At 40.4% G+C, this 21,964-nt stretch overlaps 1 protein-coding gene across 6 annotated transcripts; it reads left to right on the plus strand.

Annotated features, from left to right (window-relative positions):
- The first annotated feature begins 52 nt into the window (after positions 1–52).
- Positions 53–21,162, plus strand: HNRNPK (heterogeneous nuclear ribonucleoprotein K). Of its 6 annotated transcripts, none has more exons than XM_074932968.1 (15): positions 53–179; positions 3,061–3,140; positions 4,028–4,125; positions 5,463–5,519; positions 7,029–7,072; positions 7,978–8,050; positions 8,627–8,740; positions 9,518–9,646; positions 11,062–11,369; positions 11,709–11,763; positions 15,406–15,456; positions 18,361–18,382; positions 18,460–18,542; positions 19,011–19,180; positions 19,966–21,162. In XM_074932968.1, exons 2-15 carry the CDS (start codon positions 3,092–3,094, stop codon positions 19,997–19,999), a joined length of 1,287 nt encoding a protein of 428 aa, XP_074789069.1. In that variant the 5' UTR covers positions 53–179; positions 3,061–3,091; the 3' UTR covers positions 20,000–21,162. The 6 variants fall into 6 exon arrangements, with proteins under 6 accessions (XP_074789069.1, XP_074789071.1, XP_074789065.1 ...); XM_074932970.1 differs by having other exon boundaries at positions 20,027–21,162; XM_074932964.1 differs by having other exon boundaries at positions 3,061–3,139; positions 4,015–4,125.
- Positions 21,163–21,964: the final 802 nt, after the last annotated feature.

Raw genomic sequence — 21,964 nt, forward strand, 5'->3', positions numbered from 1 at the left:
GCGTCGCGCGCGCTTTTAAGCATCGCGAGAGCCCCGCTCCCCGGCGCCGGGCCGCGAGCAGAAGGCGGGGTTTTCCCAGGCGCCATCTTCTCTTCTCACGGCCGAGGTTGCTCTCGCTCTCCGTTGCCGCCCCCCCGCCCGCTGCCTGCATCGCTTTCATCGCGGCTCCCACCGGGCAGGTAAAAACGCCAAGCGGCCACAGCGGGTGGGGTGTGAGGCGGGCGGCGCGGGCGGATGGCGCTGCCCTCCTCCCGGCGGCCGGGCCCCTCTGGCCCCGGCCCTCACGGAGGGCGGGGCGGGAGGGGGGGGGCTGCTCCCCCCACCCTGACGGGCAGCAGCCTTGCCCAATGTGTCGGCGGAGGGCCTGTGCCGGGCGGGGGCGGCGGGGCCAATCGCCGGGTGGCGCTGGTGGATGTGCGCGCTGGCGGCGGGGGCTGCTCCCCTTTCTTTCCCGTACGCGGTGCGGCCGGCGGCGGGCGCAGGTACGCGCAGCCCGCGGCGAGGTGTAACCGGGCCCGGCGAGGAGGGGGCGCTGCGTGCGCTCTGCGGGGGGGGTGGCGGGGGTGTCACGGGCCTTGCTGGGGCCAGCAGCGCCACTATCGTGCCGTTCTCAGCGCCGCTGTGTGACCCAGTGATGCGGGAGGCCCCCGCCTCCCTGGTCGTGGGGCCTTAAACACCTCTGGAAGCCGCCGCCGCTCCTTGGGATTCCCGTGGGCGGTGGAACGGGGTGAGCGCTGCGTGGAGAAGACCGGGATGTCGCCGCCCTCAGTTGATGCAGGGGGTAGCCCTTCAGGCGGCTGAGGGCAGCCTGCGGGCTACACGGGCTCCTCCCGCCCCAAGGAGAAGGCGAGAAGGGTGGTCACTGTCCCCGCGGGCGGCCCTGGGCTCTGTTGTCCAGCCAGCGTGGCTCCCGGAGGGGCGGTGCGGTGGAGGCCGGCAGCACTAGCGGGTACTCTCTAAGGGCGGGGGAGCGGCCGCCGCCTTCTTGCGCCCGCCCTTGGTAACTTTGTGCCCGGGGCGAGTTGTCGGAATTACGGGCCGAGGGGAGGGCGCTGTCGGTCACGGCCTGCGCGGGGGCGGCCGCGTGAAGCTGATGGTGGGGGGACACGCTTCGTGTCGCGGGCGGTCGCGGCGGCGGGAGCCCCCTTGGCGGCGCGGCTGCCCCGCTCCGCCGCTTGCGCTGGGGCCGGGGCCGGGGCCTCCTTTGTGTTTCCCTGGGCAGAGCGGGGTAAATCTTCCTGCGACCGCGTGGTGGTGGTGGCTTTTCCGCTACCGGCTCCGCCTAGCAGCGGGCAGGCGCCATTACAGCGGCCGCCATTTCTGCTGGTGCCCGCCGCCGGGGCGGAGAGGCCAGGGCTGCGGAAGTTATGTAACGCCGCCGCTCCCCCACCCGGCGGCCAGCCGGGGTCGCCGCCGCGGGCGGGCGGGCGTCCGGGCCGAGAGCGACCGAGCGAGAAGTGGACGGCAAGAGTCGCTGCCCTTCGGAGGGAGCGGGGCTAAGGCGTGCCGGCGTTTCCCAGCTCTTGTCGTATGTCTCTGGTAGCTGGTGCCGCCTCCTGCCTTTCGCCGCGGGCTTATCCTTTCGGTGTTTATTAACACCTGCCATTAGTCAGTTTAATCCCGCGACCTCGATTTACCTAGCTGAGCGCGGGAACTGAGAGCGCCTTACCTGCACGCGCCTGGGGAGGTTTGTCTAGGCGGGTAAATACACGCGGCTAGGGGAGACAAATCCCTGAACAGTATATGACAGTTCATTCACCGCTGCCCTGAAATTCTTGCATAGTTGGAAATAGAGTAACCGGGGTCCGAAAGGGCTATTTAAAACGTGTAAAAATCTGCCCGTCCCGTCCCTCACATAGCAGCGTTTTGACAACGTTTTCCTGAGGTTTCGCTATCTTTAAATCCGTGTATGTCCGTTAGCTCACTTTTAAGTCCCTGCAAAGACCGGCTGGGAAGGCAGTGCCTGCTGTTAGCCTGTACATGCAGGGCAACAACTGCAAATTAGCAGCTGGCTGACAGTATGTTACAAGTTACATGCACTTCATTTTTTTTTCTCCTCTGTGGATATCGGAATGAGTGGCCACCATTTGTTGAGACAATGGATATGGATAAAATAGAGTTCTGATTTGCTGTGTTATCTGTAGAAACTCATTCTAGAAGAGAGGAAGTTGCAAAATTTCTTTTGTCTAGACTCTCTAATGTGATTTACTAGCGCTCAGAGATGAGCTTAACGAAAGCGGATCACAAATAAGATTCCTATATCAGAAGATTCTAGTGAAGTTCAGCTGCTTTTGAGGTTCTTGCTTGTTTGTGTGCAGAGGATTATATGTAACTACGGAGGGGGGTATTTTTTAAAAAATGTGTTCCCCAGTGTGGCTAGAAGTTGTAATTTGTGTTTTGTTCTTCTATTATACTTGAATGGAAAGATGCTAAAATGCTTTCTAGTACATGGTAGCAAATTTATAAACCGAATGCAAGACTTTTTTTTTTTTTTTAGTTTAAATTGTTTAGAACTAAACTGCAGGAGCAGATTGTTATGTGTAGTGTCCTTTAAAAAGTAAATCCAAGGCATGTGCCATATAACATTGAAAATTGAAGCTGGATGCGTATTAATTTTAAATATCTGAAAGTAACTTTGAGTAAATGTGGCTACTTAAGACTGGCATGTGTCTAAAAACGGTAATTCAGACAGTAATTGTTTGTCTGAAGGTTTACAGACTTCCCTTTTATCTCTTAGTGGTGTGTTTGGCCTGGATATGCTTTCTCAAGAAAAACTTTGCAGCAAAAACCGAGGTCAAACCTCTGGTTTTTAGCTGTAGTGAGAATCAGAGCTGTAAGTAAGCAGCGTCACAACTGATAAATGCTGTTTTCATAGGCTCTTGAAGCGATAGGCTTGCTGGATTTTGATCCCACCCAGCATACTTGAGTTTTTCTCTGCACAGATATATAATAGCGGTAAGTTCTAGAAGCAGGCATTTCTTCTTGCTTTTTCTTTATAGCACGATGTACAGTTTGCCTTTTCTCAAGATAGGTGTAATAGCTTTTTTACTCTTCCAACAGGTTTTGCCTGCCCACCTAAGAAAGTAAAGCAATGGAGACTGAACAACAGGAAGAGACCTTCACCAACACAGAGACAAATGGTAAATTTTTTAAAGAACTATTTCTTTTTAGAAAGAACCTCTTTAAATTTCTAAATAATTTTTAATGCTCTAATTGTATCAAACATTCGTATCGGCAGTTTTGCATTCTGCATTAAATATTTTCATTTTTAATTAGACCATATAATTACACAAGCTTTTGAAGCATAAATGAATAATCTTTCTGTTGGCATGTTTTAGACATGGGATAAGGAGCTGAAAGTTATGACTAAGGATTTGAAAATATTTCGTAATTACATATTCACACTCTCCACACAAGTATTGAATATTTAAGAATACTATCAGGCTTATCCATTAATGGCATTTTGTTTATTGCAGTGTTTACATGCAGAAGTATAAATATGTAAAGTACCTCTAAAGAGCTTCATGAAAAACTTCTTGGGCATAATTAGTGGCGAAGTTAGGGTATTAGCGTTATTGATTCATGCCAGTTTTTTCCAAACAGTATTTGAAGTGCTACTTTACGATTATTCCACCAGTATTTCAGTGTTGGACAAAACTACATTTAAGCTTTCAGACTGAAAGGTTTTTCCCAGTTATGAATTGTAAATAAATACAAAGTGGGTAATGCTGCACTGCTTTAAACAGCGTGTCACAAATTTCTCACTGACTGCATGCAGCATTCTCATTTAAAGCATAGTTTTAGATCTTAAAACAATTTTCAGTAGTTAAATCAATGCATAAGCTGATGAACTGAAGACTTGTTTGTATGCTGTGGATGCTCAGAGTAGACATCAGTAATTAGTGTTGGGCTAATAGGAAGGAATGCATTAAGAATACAGAGCATAACTTTGGCATGTGTTTCATTTTATTATGACTTAGAAAGTTAAATAAATGTTTGTGTTTCTCCCCTATGGACCTCTCTACAGGCAAACGTCCTGCAGAAGATATGGAGGAAGAGCAGGCCTTCAAAAGATCTCGGAACACAGATGAGATGGTTGAATTACGCATCCTGCTTCAAAGCAAAGTATGCTTTTTTGGTTTTACTGGGTTTGCTTTTAGCATTGTTCAAGATGGTGGTGACAAAGTGTATGTTGGTCATATGTTTAGAAAGACTATGGAATTTATTTAGGAAGAGATAACTTACTAGGAATAATTTTAAGTGTTTGTGAATGGTAGTAAAAGTGTATTGCAATGGAATTAACTTCAGTGGTTCTTTTAAAGGCTAAGTCCATAAGAATCAACACAGTTATTTTAAAAATATGTACTTGCTGAAAACATAGAACAATAGAAATTATAAGGTGTTTTTACACTGAGTGGAAGGTTGTTATTTTGAGGGGAATGACTGTGTATTTGGCTTCCTTTGGAAACGAAGCAGTTTAGAGAATGACCAGCTAGTGATTGTAAATTAAATATGAGAGGTAAGATGAGAATTTCCTTAGGATTTTAGTAACTCTCCCAAAGGGATCTACTAAACTTGTTCAAATACGACAGCAAGAAATGTGGGATTGCAATGGTTTCATTGAGAAGTGTGAATAGTTACAATAAAGTTGCTATGTATGAATTTTCTCTGGTGATGATCTTTCAGAAGTATCTCAGTCTTGTGTTTGTATTGAAGAATGTTGCTTTAACTCTGTGTGACATTTCTGATCAATAGTCAAGTTACATGGGCTATGGCTAAATGTTTTGCATGCTGTTAGCATAATGTATGATCTGTGTAATAAAAGCATTACTTTTGCATGTAATCTTTGAAATAAGCTGGTAAAAATATAGTTTTGCAGTTACTCTTCTTGACTATCTGCCAGTTTATTCTAGTTGATGTTAGAAACTTGAGTGGCTGTTAACTTTAACCTTTTTCAGAATATACTGCCCTGAGAATTCAGTTAAGTTCGACGTATAAACCAAAATTAGCACTTGAAATTATCAAGAGTGCAAAAGTGGAATTTGCAAACATATTCCATAACAGAAAATTCAAGGGGAGTGGTGGTGGTTAATTAGGGAAATCATTGACCTACATTACATTCATACAGTTTTTTTCTTGAGAGCTATAGTCTATGAGACTGCTTTAACACAGGCAGATTTGCCTAGAAATTTCCATTTGGAATTGAAATATTAATTGCAGAACTGGATATCTTTCACTTCCTAAGTTCAGTAGTAAAAGCTGTTGGGTCATTTTTTCCATGAACAAACTACATCAGTTTGTTTCAATTTGATATGAACCTTTCAAAACCAGTGCCTGCCTCCCCCCACACCCCAGGCCAACATCATAATGCAAAACTAGATTTACCATTCCTAGTCTTGTGTTCAAAAATGTGGTCTTTATACTGTGTTGGCATAACATAACTTCTGAAAACTGTTTTCCAGAATGCTGGAGCAGTGATTGGAAAAGGTGGCAAAAATATTAAGGCACTTCGTACAGACGTGAGTATATATGAGTTTGAACTAATTTAACACCAATTCTTTCAGAGCACTACATCAAAAGCTTGACTGAGTACATTTCTAGAAATGGGAGCAAATCAACTCTAGACATCAGGAGTCTGTTACAAGCCATTTGTAATGATTGTTAGAGTAGATACCTTAGTTCTTCAATTTCTATTGTAATTAAAACCCAGCTTGACTCATGCGGGAGGAGAGGTTTATATTAAATCTCTTCGCTTCTGAATAGGATTCCGCTAAATTACACACTTCAAGTGAGTTAACATCCTAATTAGAAATATCGACAAAGCTTAAAACCCTTAACTGTACCATTTCCCATACATGTGAATCAATTATAATACTAAAACCATTGCAGGTGGCTGGCTTAACCCAGTGATAGAGGAATTCTTTAACTTCCTTTAAAAAAAACCAACCAAACAAAACAGTCCCATCTGTTCTTTAACAGCTTGCACATGAAGCACAAAAGCATTAATGTTAAGATTGCTTGATGTAAATACGGGTATAGAACAGTAAAGGAACATTCTGTTCTGTACTTGGAAGCATTTTTAAACGGTCATGACTTACTACCTATCCACATTTTACAGTGGATTGTCTCTTGTGATTAGACACATGCTCAGCGTTAATGTTGTGTCTTTATAAAACTTGGCAACGCTTCTTAAATATCATTTGTTTACACTCCTGTACTTAACATCAACTACAACTTCCAACAGTTTTTCCAATCAAGACTGTTCAACAAAGATTTGGCAATATATCATTATAAATCAGTTCCAGCTAAGTTCATAAACTACCACAACTAGAATTGAGGCTTAAGTTTAAATGGTCAGGAATCATACATTTGCTCACTAACTATGGCAGCCAAGTGGGTTTTTTTAGGGTGTTTTTTGTGGGTTTTTTAAATTTATTTTTTTTAAGTAAATCAATACGTCACCTATATCCAGATAATTTAGACTGATCTGGAAAACTTAACTTTCCCAATTTGCCCAAGGTTCTAGTAATACTGATCTCGACAGGTTTTGTGTCTAACCCTCATGAGCCAGCCTGCTACTGAAACATCATATGTTAAAAGTAAAAAGTAGTTTAGTCAGATCAAGTGACTCTTTTTTTTTTTTTTTTTTTTTTTTTTAAGGTCCATACTGTTAGGCCACAGTTGGTGTAGCAATCCGTTATTGTGTTAGTCTTCAGAACAACTTAAGCTTGTTTCATTAATTGAGAGTAATGAGTATAGTTTGTATTAAATTAAAATTTATTGCTTTTCCCCCTTTTCCCTCTCCTTGTTTTTTTGGCCATATATCTCCGTTGCCCATGTACTGGATCGACTTGCCCCTGCGTTGCCCACCATGACGTTGGCCCATCCGCCCCTGAACGCCCATGTGAAAACCCTGGTTGGCTATGCCCAAAAATGTGCTCGTTGCCAAACGGGTACCATACTTGACAACTTCTGATTGAATGCCCATGCCCAATGCCAACATCCACGAACGCCAATGACCAATGCAGTACAATGCCAGTGTTTCAGTCCCAGACAGCAGTGGCCCCGAGCGGTATGTCCCAACAGTTTATGCCTCACTGCCTGATTAGAAAGAGAGAAATGTATTTTATTACCTGCCTTTGATATAATTAAATAGTATCCCCTTATAGACGGTGTATTGTTTTTTTTCAAGTTTTCTGTCTTATTTTCCCCATTAAGTCTTTTTGTCACTGAACTTTTACGTGAGTTGCCCACCCAGACAATCCACTAATTTTATTTCAATGGAAGGAGCACAGCTTCAAGTGTTGCATATTTGCTGCATTGTAAATCAAATTGTTTCAAAGTAGTCTCTCGCTCTGTCTTTGTGGCCCACCTTGCTCCCCTCAACATTGCCTGTTCATAATTATTTCTGATGAAATGCTAACTCCGGTTCACTTTTCTTCACTTTTCATTTGTTTTGTCTTTTTTTTTGTCTTGCATTTGTATTTGTTTTCTTGGAGAGCCCATTAGTAATCTGATTTCTAACTGGTCTCATAACCTTACTCCAGATACAATGTTCACCACTTGCATATTCCCACTTTTTCTATGAGAAGGTGTGCCAGTTTTACCAACGTAATAGCGAGGGTATCCTAAATTAGTGGTGGCGGGGAACATGAATATTCACTACTACTCTCAGTTCTGCCTCAATTTCTTGCCCACTTAATCTGAGCCCTTCCAAACGCCAGTTCTTGTCTTTCTTTCTCTCTCTCTCTCTTTGCAAGACCTACCTAATCTTAAATTTATCATGCATATATATTGGGCATAAACAAAGATGCATGTGTTGTAAATTGAGCAAACAGGTTTACTTTAAATGGGGAATATTAATTATAAGCTCTTCTGTGTAGTAAATCTTGTTAGAATATTGTGTGATGAAAAAAATTTACTTCTACTTCTTTTTTCCACCTTCTGCATATTGTCTGGCATTATGGCCTCCAACAGCATCTTGAGTATAAGTGCAGATATAGAGACAATTGGAGAAATCTTGAAGAAGATTATCCCTACTTTAGAAGAGGTATGTCTCCTAATGTTTTTTCTTTTTAGACATAAGAGATCAGCTTTTGAAACAAGATGGCTCTAGATAATGTATTGCTTTTTAAATATGGTAAATTAGAAAATGAAACCCAAAAGCCTTTTAAAGAAGAGTTATGGCTCAGACTACTTGTTGGCATTTTTTTGATAGAGGACAGAGTCAGTCACTATTAAAGTAACGTTTCAAACAGCCTTCCCCCCTTCAGAATACTTGCCTCCTGACTTGTTTTGTCCCCATTTTGAAGTAGCTGTATTATGACTTTTACTTACAACGTCAACACAGAATACGAGTGTTGCATTGTTTCATATCTTCTTAAATCTTTGTAGAAGGTTTTGCAGTGTAATGTAATAAGTAAGGAAAACTGATTTGACATCAGTTTATATTGAGGTGAGGTGCTTAAATGCTTGTGATTATATCGAAGGAAGTACAGGATTACAATTTAGCAATAAATCAATTCATACCATTTTTTTTAGAGAAAAAACTTAACAAAACCCCAAATATTTTAAACTTCTGTGTGAATAATATTTTATCTTTCTCCTGTATGTGTCTTTCTTACAGTATCAACACTACAAAGGCAGCGACTTTGACTGCGAATTAAGACTTCTCATTCACCAGAGTTTGGCAGGAGGAATTATTGGTGTCAAGGGTGCTAAAATTAAAGAACTAAGAGAGGTACTTGTTTCATATTCTTCTGAAATTTGTTTTTTGTTCAATGAAGAACTTGATGCTTTGTGTTCATAAGGGGCAAATTAGTGATCTGTGCAGTGATTCATTCAGAACGTACTGCATAGGTTGATTTTGATGTTCTGAGATGGATCTGTGAGTTGCAAATTTCTTGCAAACGCTCAGAAGTAAAGTTGTTTGTGATAGAGCCTAGGACTTCTTACCAGGCTCCTAGGCAATATTTGTGGTAGAGTTAAGAAAGGATTTTTTTTTTTTTTAAAATTAATATGGCATCCATCACTCTTAGAATGAACTGCTGCATAGACTAGATTTATTCATGTCGTTGGACATGCATAATGGTTTAGGGTGAATACATCTCCACAAACTCTTGTGATGGTAATTTGGTAGATGTCTGAATTTTACTGTGAAGGGCCTTTATATATTTTCTTTACATGTGAGGGTTAGTACAACCTATAAGCGTGCAATGGATATGTGGTCCTTTTGCTAGTATTTAGTTAAATGATGGTGTAAACAAGCCATAAGTGAAAGAGAAGATTGAAACTTTTTTCCTCTTCATACAAGGCTGTGTCAGCACAGATCTTAAAAAAAAAAAAAAAAAGTAATCCCAAAATTAAATTTTTGAAAACTCAGAAACAAGCATGCACTTAAAATGGCTGGGAATTTTAAATGTGTTTCTGATTGTTTCTTTAAAAATGTTTTAATGGGCTTATGAAATTGTTTAGAATGCTTACATTAGACAATCTTGGGCTATTTTTTGTTCAACAGAACACTCAGACCACCATTAAGCTCTTCCAAGAGTGTTGTCCTCATTCTACTGACAGAGTGGTGCTTATTGGTGGAAAACCTGATAGAGTCGTTGAATGTATCAAGATTATTTTGGATCTTATATCTGAGGTAATGGGTTTTTTTAATTTTATTCTTTCACTGGCATTCATGAATGTTAGGGAACATCTGGGTGAAAAATGTTATCTTTCACTTCCTGTTTTGAATTCAGTACTGTCGCTGTACAGACGGACAGAGTGACACACACACACTCACATGGGTGAACAAGCAGCTAGGTTTTAATACTAAAAGCATGCGTTTTTATATATTTCAGGTGCCAGAGTGTTAGAATATAATTGATCAAAAAGTTGGTTTTAACATTCTCATTGGATAACCTTTATCAGTTTCCTCCCTGCTTGCTTCATCCTGCTATGTAGTCAGCAGCTCCTTGAAAGTTACTTGCTTTAAGCATAGCTTCCTTATCTCAAGGGTACACTAGAATCTTGTCAAGGTCAAACTCTTCTTCAATCAGGTTATTGACAGACCAGCTGCCTTCCCCAACAAGTACCTCATACTTTCCCAGTAACAGAGTGATTGACTGTTACCACCTTTTGAAAGTATTTCAACTTTCTAGAATCCCCCTACCTTATGGGCGAGGGAAGCTATTTTTGGTACCAGTGAGCCATTATTCATGCTTTGCATATGGTGTGGTTAAATCTGGTTGGCAGCCAAACACCATGCAGCCTCTCACTCACCCTCCCCCTGTCCCAGAGGATGGGGGAGAGTTGGAGGGGTAAAGGTAAGAAAACTCATAATTGAGATAAGAACAATTTAATAGTAGGAATAAAGTAAAATTAAAGTAATAATAATAGTAATAATAGAATATACAACTGAGTAATGATAGTGTGATTTCTCACTACCCACTGACCAATGCTCAGCTGGTTCCTGGCTTGCAATCCCAGAGGAGAGAATCCCAAAACCACAATCCCAGAAGAAGGAGAGTGAGCTTCCCAGCCAACCCTCATATACATACTGAGCATGATGTTCTGTGATATGGAATATTTCATTGGTCAGTTTGGGTCTGTTGCTCTGACTATGCTCCCAGTTTCTTGTGTATCTGCACACTAGCAGGGCATTGGAAAGTTGCAAAATACCTTATTCCGTAGCAACAACTAAAAGCATCAGTGTATTATCAACATTCTTCTCATGATAAATTCCATACTGAATCCAAAACACAGCACTATTCTAGCTGCTAAGAAGAAAAATTAACTCTATCCCAGCTGAAACCAGGATAGCATATCATTAAGAAGCAGAAGTTGAAGAGGAAGGGAGACAAAATACATTTGCCATTGATCAGTAACAGTAGTTTCTCTGTCATAGTTAAGTTCACAGAAAACACATCGTCATCTCCTCCCTTCTTACCAGCATTGTGAAATTAAGAACATTCCAAATGCATATGTTAATATTTATACATTTAACATATTTATTTAAAGATGCCAAATGTAATAGTTCTAATTAGTTTGTGGGGATTGTTCTGTTTGTTTTAGTCTCCAATTAAAGGACGGGCCCAGCCTTACGATCCCAATTTCTATGATGAAACATATGATTACGGTGGCTTCACAATGATGTTTGATGATAGAAGGGGACGTCCAGTAGGCTTTCCGATGCGTGGAAGAGGAGGTTTTGATCGAATGCCCCCTGGTCGTGGTGGACGCCCTATGCCCCCATCGAGAAGAGATTATGATGATATGAGCCCTCGCAGAGGACCTCCACCACCTCCACCAGGTCGTGGTGGGAGAGGTGGCAGCAGAGCTCGTAATCTTCCTCTTCCTCCTCCACCACCTCCTCGAGGCGGGTGAGTTGTTGGGTAAATGCATTATACAAAGCTCAGGTTGTGTATAATCTCCTGAATCATGTTCATCTTTGCAGTGTTTTTATCATGCTTCCATGTTGGTGGTGGTTATGCAGGATTGAGTGTGTATTAGACCAGAGTATTTTGAAAAGTACTGGAATTCAATTATTTGCTGCACTTTAATAATCTACCAGGACTATGGTCATTAATTCTGAAACTTTTATGTCATTCAGTACTTGGCTAGTTTAAAATTAAGTTATGTGTGAACCATGAATGTGAAAACTTAAATGAGAATAGGTAAACTATAATGCAGTTCACATTCTGCTGCTTTTTTCATTTTAGAGATCTTATGTCTTATGACCGAAGGGGAAGACCAGGAGACCGTTACGATGGCATGGTATGAGTTTAAAATTTGCATTGTTCTGTTTTCGTAAGCACAGTTATCATGCATTTAAGCATGGGACATGCATGGTTCTGATGATAGAACTGAATGTTTTGTACATATAAATGGTCCCTCCTGTGGAGGAATGTTTGGGGTGTAAGTGGTATCTGAAACACGATCCATTTCCTTTCTTTGCTCTCTGCCATCAAAAATGATACGGAAAATGTGTCTGTGCTCTACCCTGTGCATTTGCTTGAACTGACTGTCTTTTAGATGTTAAGTCAGGATGACATAAATAAGAATTGGTAGGCTTTCCAGATAAAGGAAACAGATCAGAACAACATTCTCTGAAATTCTTGGATTCATATAAGCATTCTTAACACTAATGTTGGAAAACATGAGTATAGATAGAATAATACTGATTATGGAATAGTATCTATGAAGAGCTCTAGTTGATCACTCTAAGATCATTGCTCTTTTGACAATTCTTGTCTATTTGCTCGTTTCTCTGTCCACAGAAAATCTACTGTAATTCCAAATGTTTTGGAACTAGGGCCGCTTCTCAGCTGAATCCTAAATTAAATAAGGTGCATTGAGCTGTATTAATACTAGTACTTGTTGAGGGAAGAAGATCTGTCACAGTATATGGAAGCGTAAAAGAAGGTTTAAAGATACTCTTCCATGTTGCATTATGAAATGTAACTTCCCAGCAGTCATCACCCGTGGTACTACATTGCTGTTTCATTGAAAGAGAAATCATATATATCTGGAAGTTAAATCTCTGTAGTAACGATCTTGTTTTCTCCTCTGGCTTTGGTTGGCACCTTCTTTAAGATGACACATGAGGCAAGAATTTTTTTATTTATTTTAAATGAAGAGAAAGGAGTGGAGAAGAGCTGTGAAGTCAGGTACCTAAATGGGCTTTACACATTTCCTTCCTCCTCGAGCGTAAGAGTTACTGGAAGTACATGTTGCAAGCATGTCACATGCTTATTAGACATTCTAAAAGGAAAGATTTACACGAAGATACAAAATATTGTTACCCATGCTACTGTACATGCTAAGAAACTGGAAGAATTGAGAAGTACACCTCTAAGATTCCATATTTTTATTTAACTGTTTTCAAAGCTCAGTCCTTGTGTTCTTGTATTTGCAGCTAATAAAGCCAGTGCTAGAGCATATAAACTGAGCACCTTGCCCTTCTTTGGGTATCTGGTTGAGCACAGTCTTACTCAGCTTGACTCCTGGGCAGTAGCAAGTTCTATTTTTATTCCATTCTGGCTAGAATAAAAGATCCATTTTGACTTTTGCTTAGCCTGACTTTAGTCAGGTTGGCTTCTGCTTTCTTGGCATGAGTTTCTACAAGTAAGTGGAGTCATGTCTGTTGGTTTGGGTTTTTTTAATTCCAGAAAGCAGTTTTATTTCTTTATGGTGAAGGTGCTCATGGCTTTGGCTTCTTTATGACCAAGTATCATGGACTGCTTCCCAACAAAAACTGTATTTAATTTCTAGTTTTCATTAACTGTGATGCTAGTATCCTAAGTTGTGTAAGCAGATAGGAAAGTCCTCATGTGGATTGTAAGGCTAGAGTGGTAAATACCATACCAGAAATAGAAAGTCTTCCTGTGCCACCCTTTGTTTCATATAGAAACCATTCTCTAGTAAAACTAGAGTAAATCAACATCATTGTGGTTTGTGAAGGTAATGCTTGGGGGAAAGGCTGTTCTCAGAGAACGGAAGTGCTCTTTCACATAGATTCTGTTTTACATAGATGCAGTGAAAGATAAGAGTAGATGCTTTTCTCAGATGAACATCTGAAAACTCATGGAAATGTTGAATGGACAGAAATAATCTTATTTTTTTTGTTGCCAGTTTTCTTTCCACTAAAGGCAGAAAGATTGAATAGTTCAGGATCTTTAAAACTGGACACTGAACTGTGAATTTTCTGGAATTCCAGAGATCCAACGGTATTGTCAGCCTGGTAAATGCTGAGATGAGAAAAATCCAGTTTGGTTTTAAAAGATAGGTTAATTCCCCTTGCCTATGCAGTCACCCAGTTAAGATACTCGTCTGTTAGCCTGGCGTACCTTGCTGTTTAATTATGCACGGCTGTTAAAAGAGTTAATTTGGTTTATAATCTCTGTTCTGAAGCATTTTCCAGAGGGACAGACCTGTATTGTTTCTCTGCTAACAAAGCTATATATTTCAGTGTGTAACTACTCCAGATAAAATGCCTGTGGACCACAAGGGCTATTCTGACAGTTGAAAAGACTTGAATGTATTTCCAGTATTTCTTTAACACCTTCATCCTCAGGGGTCTTTCAGGTACAAACCCACACACCAATACCAGTGGGAGGGGTGGAAAATAAAGTAGACAAGCATATAAAGTCATTTTATCCCCTTGCCTCTTTTTAATTAACTGAAGATGTACTAAAATTTTCAATGTACTAAAAATTTTAGAATCTGAGTTAATAGAGACTTAAATCAGAATGTCCCCTGCTAAGTGGACTGTCTCTTCACAGACTAATGTGAGTGTCTTCAGACTTCTGATGTGCTTTTGCTCCTTCAGATGCTTCCTAATTTTCGATCTGTATTTTAACTTACGCTTTTATGTGTATGTACATGTGTCTTGATGTATAAATACTCAAATAAAGACACATGCCCTTCAAAAAATACAATACATTCTTCATGTTTGAGATGTGACATTAACATGCATATAAAAAGTGAGTAAAAGAAGAATGTATGACAGCTCTTCTCTCTATACGTGCAGATGCTGGAAGAAAGTAACAAAATTTCACTCTTCTAGGTCACTGTTAAAAAACAGAAAATTATTATAAAAGAATTTGACATCTGTTACGACTGCATGCATTTTCTTTTAATAGAAGTTAAGCTCTTTGCTGTATCCAGCCAGTGTGTCATCTGGTTTCTATTCTAGTACCAGTAGTCACTAGCAGAAATGAGTCTGTAGTGCATTCTGCTATGTATGTTAAGATACCCTGTTTGAGTAGCTGGTTTTAGAGTGCACAAATGAGCATCAATTCTTGAAATTGTAGAATTTTGAAAGATGCTATATGACACGTTTTAAAAACAATTAAATTTCTATTATAATTAGCAGTAGATTGTTAGTCTAGTTATTGGCTTTTATGAGGTATATGGAAATGAATTGGTAGAATATGAGAAGTGGTCTCTTCATACTTGAGCTGCTGTTGGCATAATCGCTGACAAGTTACTCATTTCAATCATATTAAACCTTCATTTTCTGACACATGACAGAAATACAAGATTTTTCTTTTTAACACATGGCAGAAATAAAAAATTTTGATACATAATAGCACTTAAAGGTATTCTAAGAGAAGGGGAAGAAAGCTTGTTTGAGCTTTGCTCTGCCATTAGCTGTCTGACCTGTGTCAGAGAAAAAATCTGTTTACATTACAGAAAGGGGAAAAAGTGTGACCGCTTAAAGTTCCCTCAGAGTGAAATGAAAAGGGAGTGAGTCTTAAAAGTTGTCTAAATCACATAAACTCTTCATTGTAGTATAAATGTTTCCCTCTACCAGTATGTATTACATTTGCTTGCCAAGTTACCTATATGTCTACATGCCATTAACTTAATTCAGATTTCTTTCTTCTTTTCCTTCTGTTATTTTGTATTTGACAGATGATGCAGTGTCATGTTGATGCATGTGATGACATGCAGCCACCAGAGTTGGTGAGTGTGCTTAACCATTTTTTTGAAAACTGCTTTATTGAACAGGTTAAGTGATAATAGGAATAAGATCAGGATATTCAATAATGTATTCTTGAATGTAATTCTTGACAATAAGACAAGATTGTAGTTAGTGGCAACTTGCACCTGTTGAAAATCATAAAACTGTCCTTCTCACTGAGAGTTTATTGGCAGTTTGTCGTAACAGTGTGTCCTGTGCAGGCAGGTAATGTTAATAGAAATGTGGAAGTATGCAGTAGTACAACCAGAAGAGAAAAGCTGTTCTGTGTCTGTTTCTGCCTCTTACACCCTATTTTCATGTTGCATGTGAAGAGTAACTTTCTCCATAACTGGTGCACTGTAGATGTATCTTTAGGATGTATTAACTTCATAATGTTGGGTTTTCTCATATTTCAAACAGCAGATACTTAAAGTAGCTTCTTAATTAAATTTGTGGATAAACTATTAAGCTTTAATTATTGATGTACTTGAAAATATACCATTTGATTGGATAGGTTTTGGAAAGGGAGGTTAGGGGATCTTCAGGTGTTCATGCTGTCTAAAAGATGGCAAAGTGCTGCCAAATATTAAATGTCACTTCTTAGCTTACATTTGCTGTGTTTACCTAACTGCCTAACTCATCTGCTGTCTGGTTCATTTGCTGTCCTGTAGTCTGGGGAGGCAGAAGCAATCAAGGAAAGGATTGTTCTTTAAAACAGATTAGTGCACAAAGGGATACTTTTGGCAAATATCATTGGGAATATGTCTGTGTATATGCAGAGGCTGATGAAAGCAGTATACTGAATTAAGTCTTAAGCAGAGTCCTTCATTCTTTTGTATGTTGGAGTCCACTACAAACTATTACGTTGTATTGCTGAGTAACGTGATTACACAATATAAGTTGCTTGGAGACGGAGGATAAGATCAACAGTTTGGTCCAAGTAGCTTCCATTTTGATCTTCCAAAAAGGTAGCAGGTAAATAACCATTTTGGGAAAAGTTGTTTTGTTACAGTTCTGTGAACAAGTAGTTGTGTTTGGTTGAACTTGGCTGGCTGCCGGCTGGCTGCCAGGTGCTTACTCAGCTGCTCTCTCACTTCCCCTCCTCAGCAGGATGAGGGGAGAAAGTAAGATGGAAAAGCTTGTGGCTCAGGATAGATAGGGATATCACTAGTTAACCATCATGAGCAGGACAGAGTTGACTTGGGGAACATTAACTTATTGTCACTTAAAAATAGAGCAGCATGGTAGGAAACAAAGAGGAAAACTAAAAGCACCTTTTCCCCACCTCCCACTTCTTTCCAGGCTCAACTTCATTCCTTCATTTCCTACTTGTTGGAACTAGATGAACTTTTAAGATCCCTTCCAACCCAAACCACTCTTGATTCCTCTGCCATGAGTGGTGCAAGGGGGATGGGGAATGGTGGGTTGCAGTCAGTTCATCACACTTTGTTCCTTCTCCTTTACACTGTTCCCCTGCTCCAATGTGGGGTCCCTCCCATGGGATACAGCTGCTCACCAACTGCTTAAATATGGGTGTTTCCAATGGACTTGCAGCTCTTCAAGAACTGCTGCAGCCTGGGTCCTCTTCATGGGGTATAGTCCTTCAGGAACAGACTGCTCCAGTGTAGGTCACCCACAGGCCACAGGTCCTGCCTGGTACCTGCACCTGCTTGGGCTCTCCACAGGCTGCATCTTCCTTCAGGGCAATACCTATCTGCTCCCAGCATAGCATCTTCCATGGGCTGCAGTGTGGCTGTCTGTTCCAGTGCAGTTCTCTCCATGGGCTGCAGAAGACCTGTTACAGTGTCTGGAGCACCCCTTACTACTTCATTGTGGTGTCTGTGGGGTTGTTTCTCTTACTTTTTTTCCCCATCACTTAGCTCCCACAACCAGTGCACACTGGGGGTTTTTTTTAACCATTTCTTAAATGTTATCGTAGAGGTGCTACCAGCTTTGCTGAGGGTCTCAGCTGTAGGCAGCAGTGGGTCCATTTTCATGTTGGCTAAAACTTGACAACTGGCTTTGTCTGGCACAGGGGCAGGCCCTGGCCTGTTTTCACAGAAGCCCCCCCAGCAGTCTCCCAGAAGTTGAATTTGGGACAATTGCACATATTTATTCTCGGCTTCTATAGGAAAGGATAAAAATGGGTTCTTGAGCACTTAGAAGGCATTAGATGAAATGTAGACCAGTATTTGACATCAAATGCTTCAAATCCTAAAAATTAAAAGAGGCCAGGAGTGCTTGTTGCAGTGATTTGGATTTGGTATGTGGTTGTTTTAGCAGAACAGAAGTAACTTGTGCCATGGTTATCGGTTCAAACAATTTATTATCTGTACAAAGGATTGTAGTATAGTCTGAATTGAGAGGTTACAGAGCTATGCTTAAGACCTTTGTTTTTTTTCCCTGAAGATACAGATAAAGTAAGAGAATTGACAGTCACCAGGTAAACCTTTTGTCCCAAAAGTGGAGACTTGAGTCTCTCCTGAGCTGTATTGATAGCTGACAGCATTAATAATTTTCCTTCAAATGTTAGTTCAGTCCCTTTAGGGTCAGGAGTAGGTCAGCATCAAGAGCTGTCCACCAGCAGCTGAATTAGTGAGACTGCTTGGTAAACTGGTACAGCTGGATCCTTTGTCATCATACACCTTACTCCTAGGGGTTTTGACAAGGCAGAGTAAGAGGTTGGTGAGATTTCTCCACCCCCCCCCCCCTTTTGTTTCTGTTCTACCCTCTTTGCCTCAGGATGCCTTTGATGGCACAACACTGTTCTATTTATAGGAAGGTTGGTGGTTGAGATTTTTGCATAAAACAGACTCGGAGTTAACAATAATGATACTTAATATGAAAATATGCTATGAAGCATGGCTATTCACTATTGAAGGTTTTTTTTTCTCTTTCTCTTACAGTTTGAGGGTGGATCTGGATATGGTAGGTGTTTATATAGAACCTTTACATATACTTCATTATGTAGTTACTAAAGGGCTTGATGCATACATTTAAATCAGACTATTCTTATGCAGGGGGACGCGGTTCATATGGAGATCTTGGTGGACCCATCATCACCACACAAGTAACGATTCCCAAAGATGTAAGTAAAGTTGACTTGCTTTCAGCTTGTGTTTTCTCTTAAAAAAAAAAAAAAAAGTCATAGCCTTTTCTTATACTGTGTAAGTAAATCAGGAGTATTTAGGGTGCTTGATAAGTACTTCTAATACAAAACAAGTGCTTCTAAATCACCAAAAGTATTCTTCATGCATTTGTTTTGTCTTTACTTTAGAGATGTACTAAACAATTTTATTAATTGCTAATATTGAGTAATAGAGATGGTCTCTGCAACTTGTTTTTTGCAAATGAGCAACTGGTTCTCCTAGTTTTATACTACCTGTGTTTATACAGTTGATGTTGCAGGGGATGTTTTGATGCTGTAAAACAGTAAGCTTCCACTGCAACTTTTAAAACAGCATACGGAAGCTACTCAAACACAGCTGTGATTTTTGTAACTATTTTTGAGAGTGAAAGTTGTATCAGGAAATGAATGCTTTGCTTTCTCCCCTAGTTGGCAGGATCTATTATTGGAAAGGGAGGCCAGAGAATCAAACAAATACGTCACGAGTCAGGAGCTTCGATCAAAATTGATGAACCCTTAGAAGGCTCAGAAGATCGGATAATAACTATTACGGGAACACAGGACCAGATACAAAATGCACAGTATTTACTGCAAAACAGGCAAGTTAAAGTTCAGTGTTGTCCCTAGTGTCAATTTTAAACTGACATGTACATTCTAAAGCTGCTCTTCTCTGTGATACAGTTTTTAGAAGGCAGGTTTTAAGTAACTATTTGAATCTAACTTCTCCAGTGGTAGTTCTGCCTTGATTTTCTTCTGTTCTCCATTCTAATTAAAATGAAGACACGCTCAAAACTAATCTTGCTGGAAGACGCCTTAACCAAGCAGTCCTCTCATTTCTCTGGTGAAAACTGCTGCAAAAAATACTTGTAATAAATTACATAGAGCCTGTAGAAAATATAGAAGATTTCAGTGGATGTTGGCCTAGTTCTGTGTGGAAGACTAGTGATTTTGTTGTTTTTAGATAACTAAATTGACAACAAATCACAGTCTGCCATATGGCACAGACCATGCCTCTACAGGACAAGTTGAAATCGATTTGGTGCTGTTATGCAGCATTTCACACCTTGCTGACATTACTTTGTCTTTTCTGCCAAATACTAACAGCTTCAGATTTTAATTTGCTTAGTTTTGGTTTATTAACATGGTGGCTGTCATAGCGGATTTTAATGCTTTAACTTGAATGTTTGGCTTTAGATTACTAATATTTAAATGTGCCTAAAATAAATCAATATACCTATATTTATTAGCCATTAATATTTTAAAATTATTTGTAAATGTATTAGGAATTTATAATTTAATCTGCTGTAAGAATGTCATTGTGAATATTGATTCAAGATGTATGGTCCATCATTCTAATACATGCTTTTTTCTTTTTCTTTTATAGTGTGAAGCAGTATGCAGATGTTGAAGGATTCTAATGCAAGATTATTTTTTCTTTTTTATAGTGTGAAGCAGTATTCTGGAAAGTTTTTCTAAGCCTAGTGAAGAACTGAAGGAGTCCTGCACCCTTTTTTTTTTTTTTTTATCTGCTTCTGTTTAAAAAGCCAACATTCCTCTGCTTCATAGGTGTTCTGCATTTGAGGTGTAGTGGAATCTTTGCTGTCCACCAGATGTAATGTTTTGGTTCCTTACAAATACGTGGGGGGAGGGAAAGGGCACACGAGACTAACATTTTGAAGCAGCAGCAGAGAGATTGATTTAAATTTTTGTTCATTGTTGGTGGTAAATTGTAATGTTTTCCTGTATTTGTTGTGAAAACACTGCTTCTATGTACACTATATTTTTTGAAAGGAGGAGAATACTGGTAGTCCACATGTCCCTGGCGTTCTTTGAGAGCAGTGTGTGGAATGTAGTGCTCTCTTGTAAGGAACATTTATGATTTTTAAAATAAATTTAGTGGACTTGTCCTTGGTGGCAATTTTTTTTTTTTCAGATAGAAAGTAATACCTAAAATGGATATACCCTTTTTTTCCTCCCTACATAAATGAAAGTTCCTTTGAGTTTGCTCTTCTGCTTCTTTGTTATAAATACAGTTATACGGGGAGGTTTGTTTGTTTTTAAATTAAACCGTGTGAAAACAATGACTGCTGTGCTTTTTGGGAAAGAATGCAAAAATATTCATGCAAATGTTGTGTAAAACTTTTTTGCAAGTGTTTGGCCCTTTTTGCAGTACATTATATATATTGGTGACAGTATATAAATAAAATACTTTAAAACTTTGTGATGTCACTGAGTAAAACAGTGGTAAAGTACACCTGGTTATAGACAGCTTGCTTAATGCAGATAACACTGTTAGAAGTGAATTGCTGTACCATTACTGAATTATAGTTGTTTCCTGAGCTTTCATTTGTATGAGGTAGAAATTCTTATAAATTGGCAAATTGACGGTATCTAACTCTGTAACCTGTTTTTTGTTGTATGCAAAACTTTTGGTTCCCTTGTATGTTGAATTTCCTATGAATTATTTGTGAGAAAAAATATAAAGCCTCTGGCTATCTCATGTAAGACCTTGGCATTTGTATTTATAGTTTACAAGTTCTAATTTTACTTCCTGCATAATAAAAATGAATTAAAAATGCAAGAGCTTGTTGCACATATGGGATATGATGGGTCCAGGCTAAGTACGGATTCTTTTACTGTGTTTTCTGTTCTTTTTTTTGTCCTTGGGTTGTAGAACATTTCACTTCACTTTTCTGATGGTTTTGGGTAATTCCTGGCCTAGTGTACACGGCTACTCTTAAAGTTTCAGGGGAAAGGCAAGGAGCTAGGAAGTTACATGTCGGGCTAACCTTCTTTGCAGAGGCACCATCCACCCCTCCGCTGGCCCCAACCTTGGACCTTGGTCCTTGTGTGCAGGAAGGGAGGGCAGCCGGTGCCTCTGCAGATACATGGCCCTGGCTTGGGAAAGTCTGAAAAGTTGGAGAAATCTGCAATGGAAGCAAAGGTTTTAGGCAAAACCCAGTGAACTAAAACACCAAGAGTGGAATGTTTCTGTGTGCTCCCAATTTGTGCAATGTGCAGAAGGATGGTGGTGTTTGTTTGGTGGGGTTTTTTTAAATCGGGTGGAAAGCTCCACAAGTACCAATATGCAAACTTTTTTCTTTCAACGACGTGGATCTTTCGGAAAACTTCCTTATCAAGAAGTTTTGTATGTGCGCTGTCCCCCCCCGGCAGGATGTCCGCGGGTTTTCTTGGAACAAGTGTGCGTTATTCAGGATGCGCCACGGGCCGGCTCGCAGGTTTGGGGTCAGCGCGCGTCCTCGCTCCGCCTCGCCTGCCGCCCCCAACAGCCGCCTCACAGTGCCCAGGTCGGGACCGGCTCCGCCGCGCGGGCGGCACCCGTGTGTCCCACGCGGGGCTACTCTGTAAAGGCTGCCTCCCCG

Source organism: Athene noctua, chromosome Z (assembly GCF_965140245.1).
Source record: "Athene noctua chromosome Z, bAthNoc1.hap1.1, whole genome shotgun sequence".
Lineage (NCBI taxonomy): Eukaryota > Metazoa > Chordata > Aves > Strigiformes > Strigidae > Athene > Athene noctua.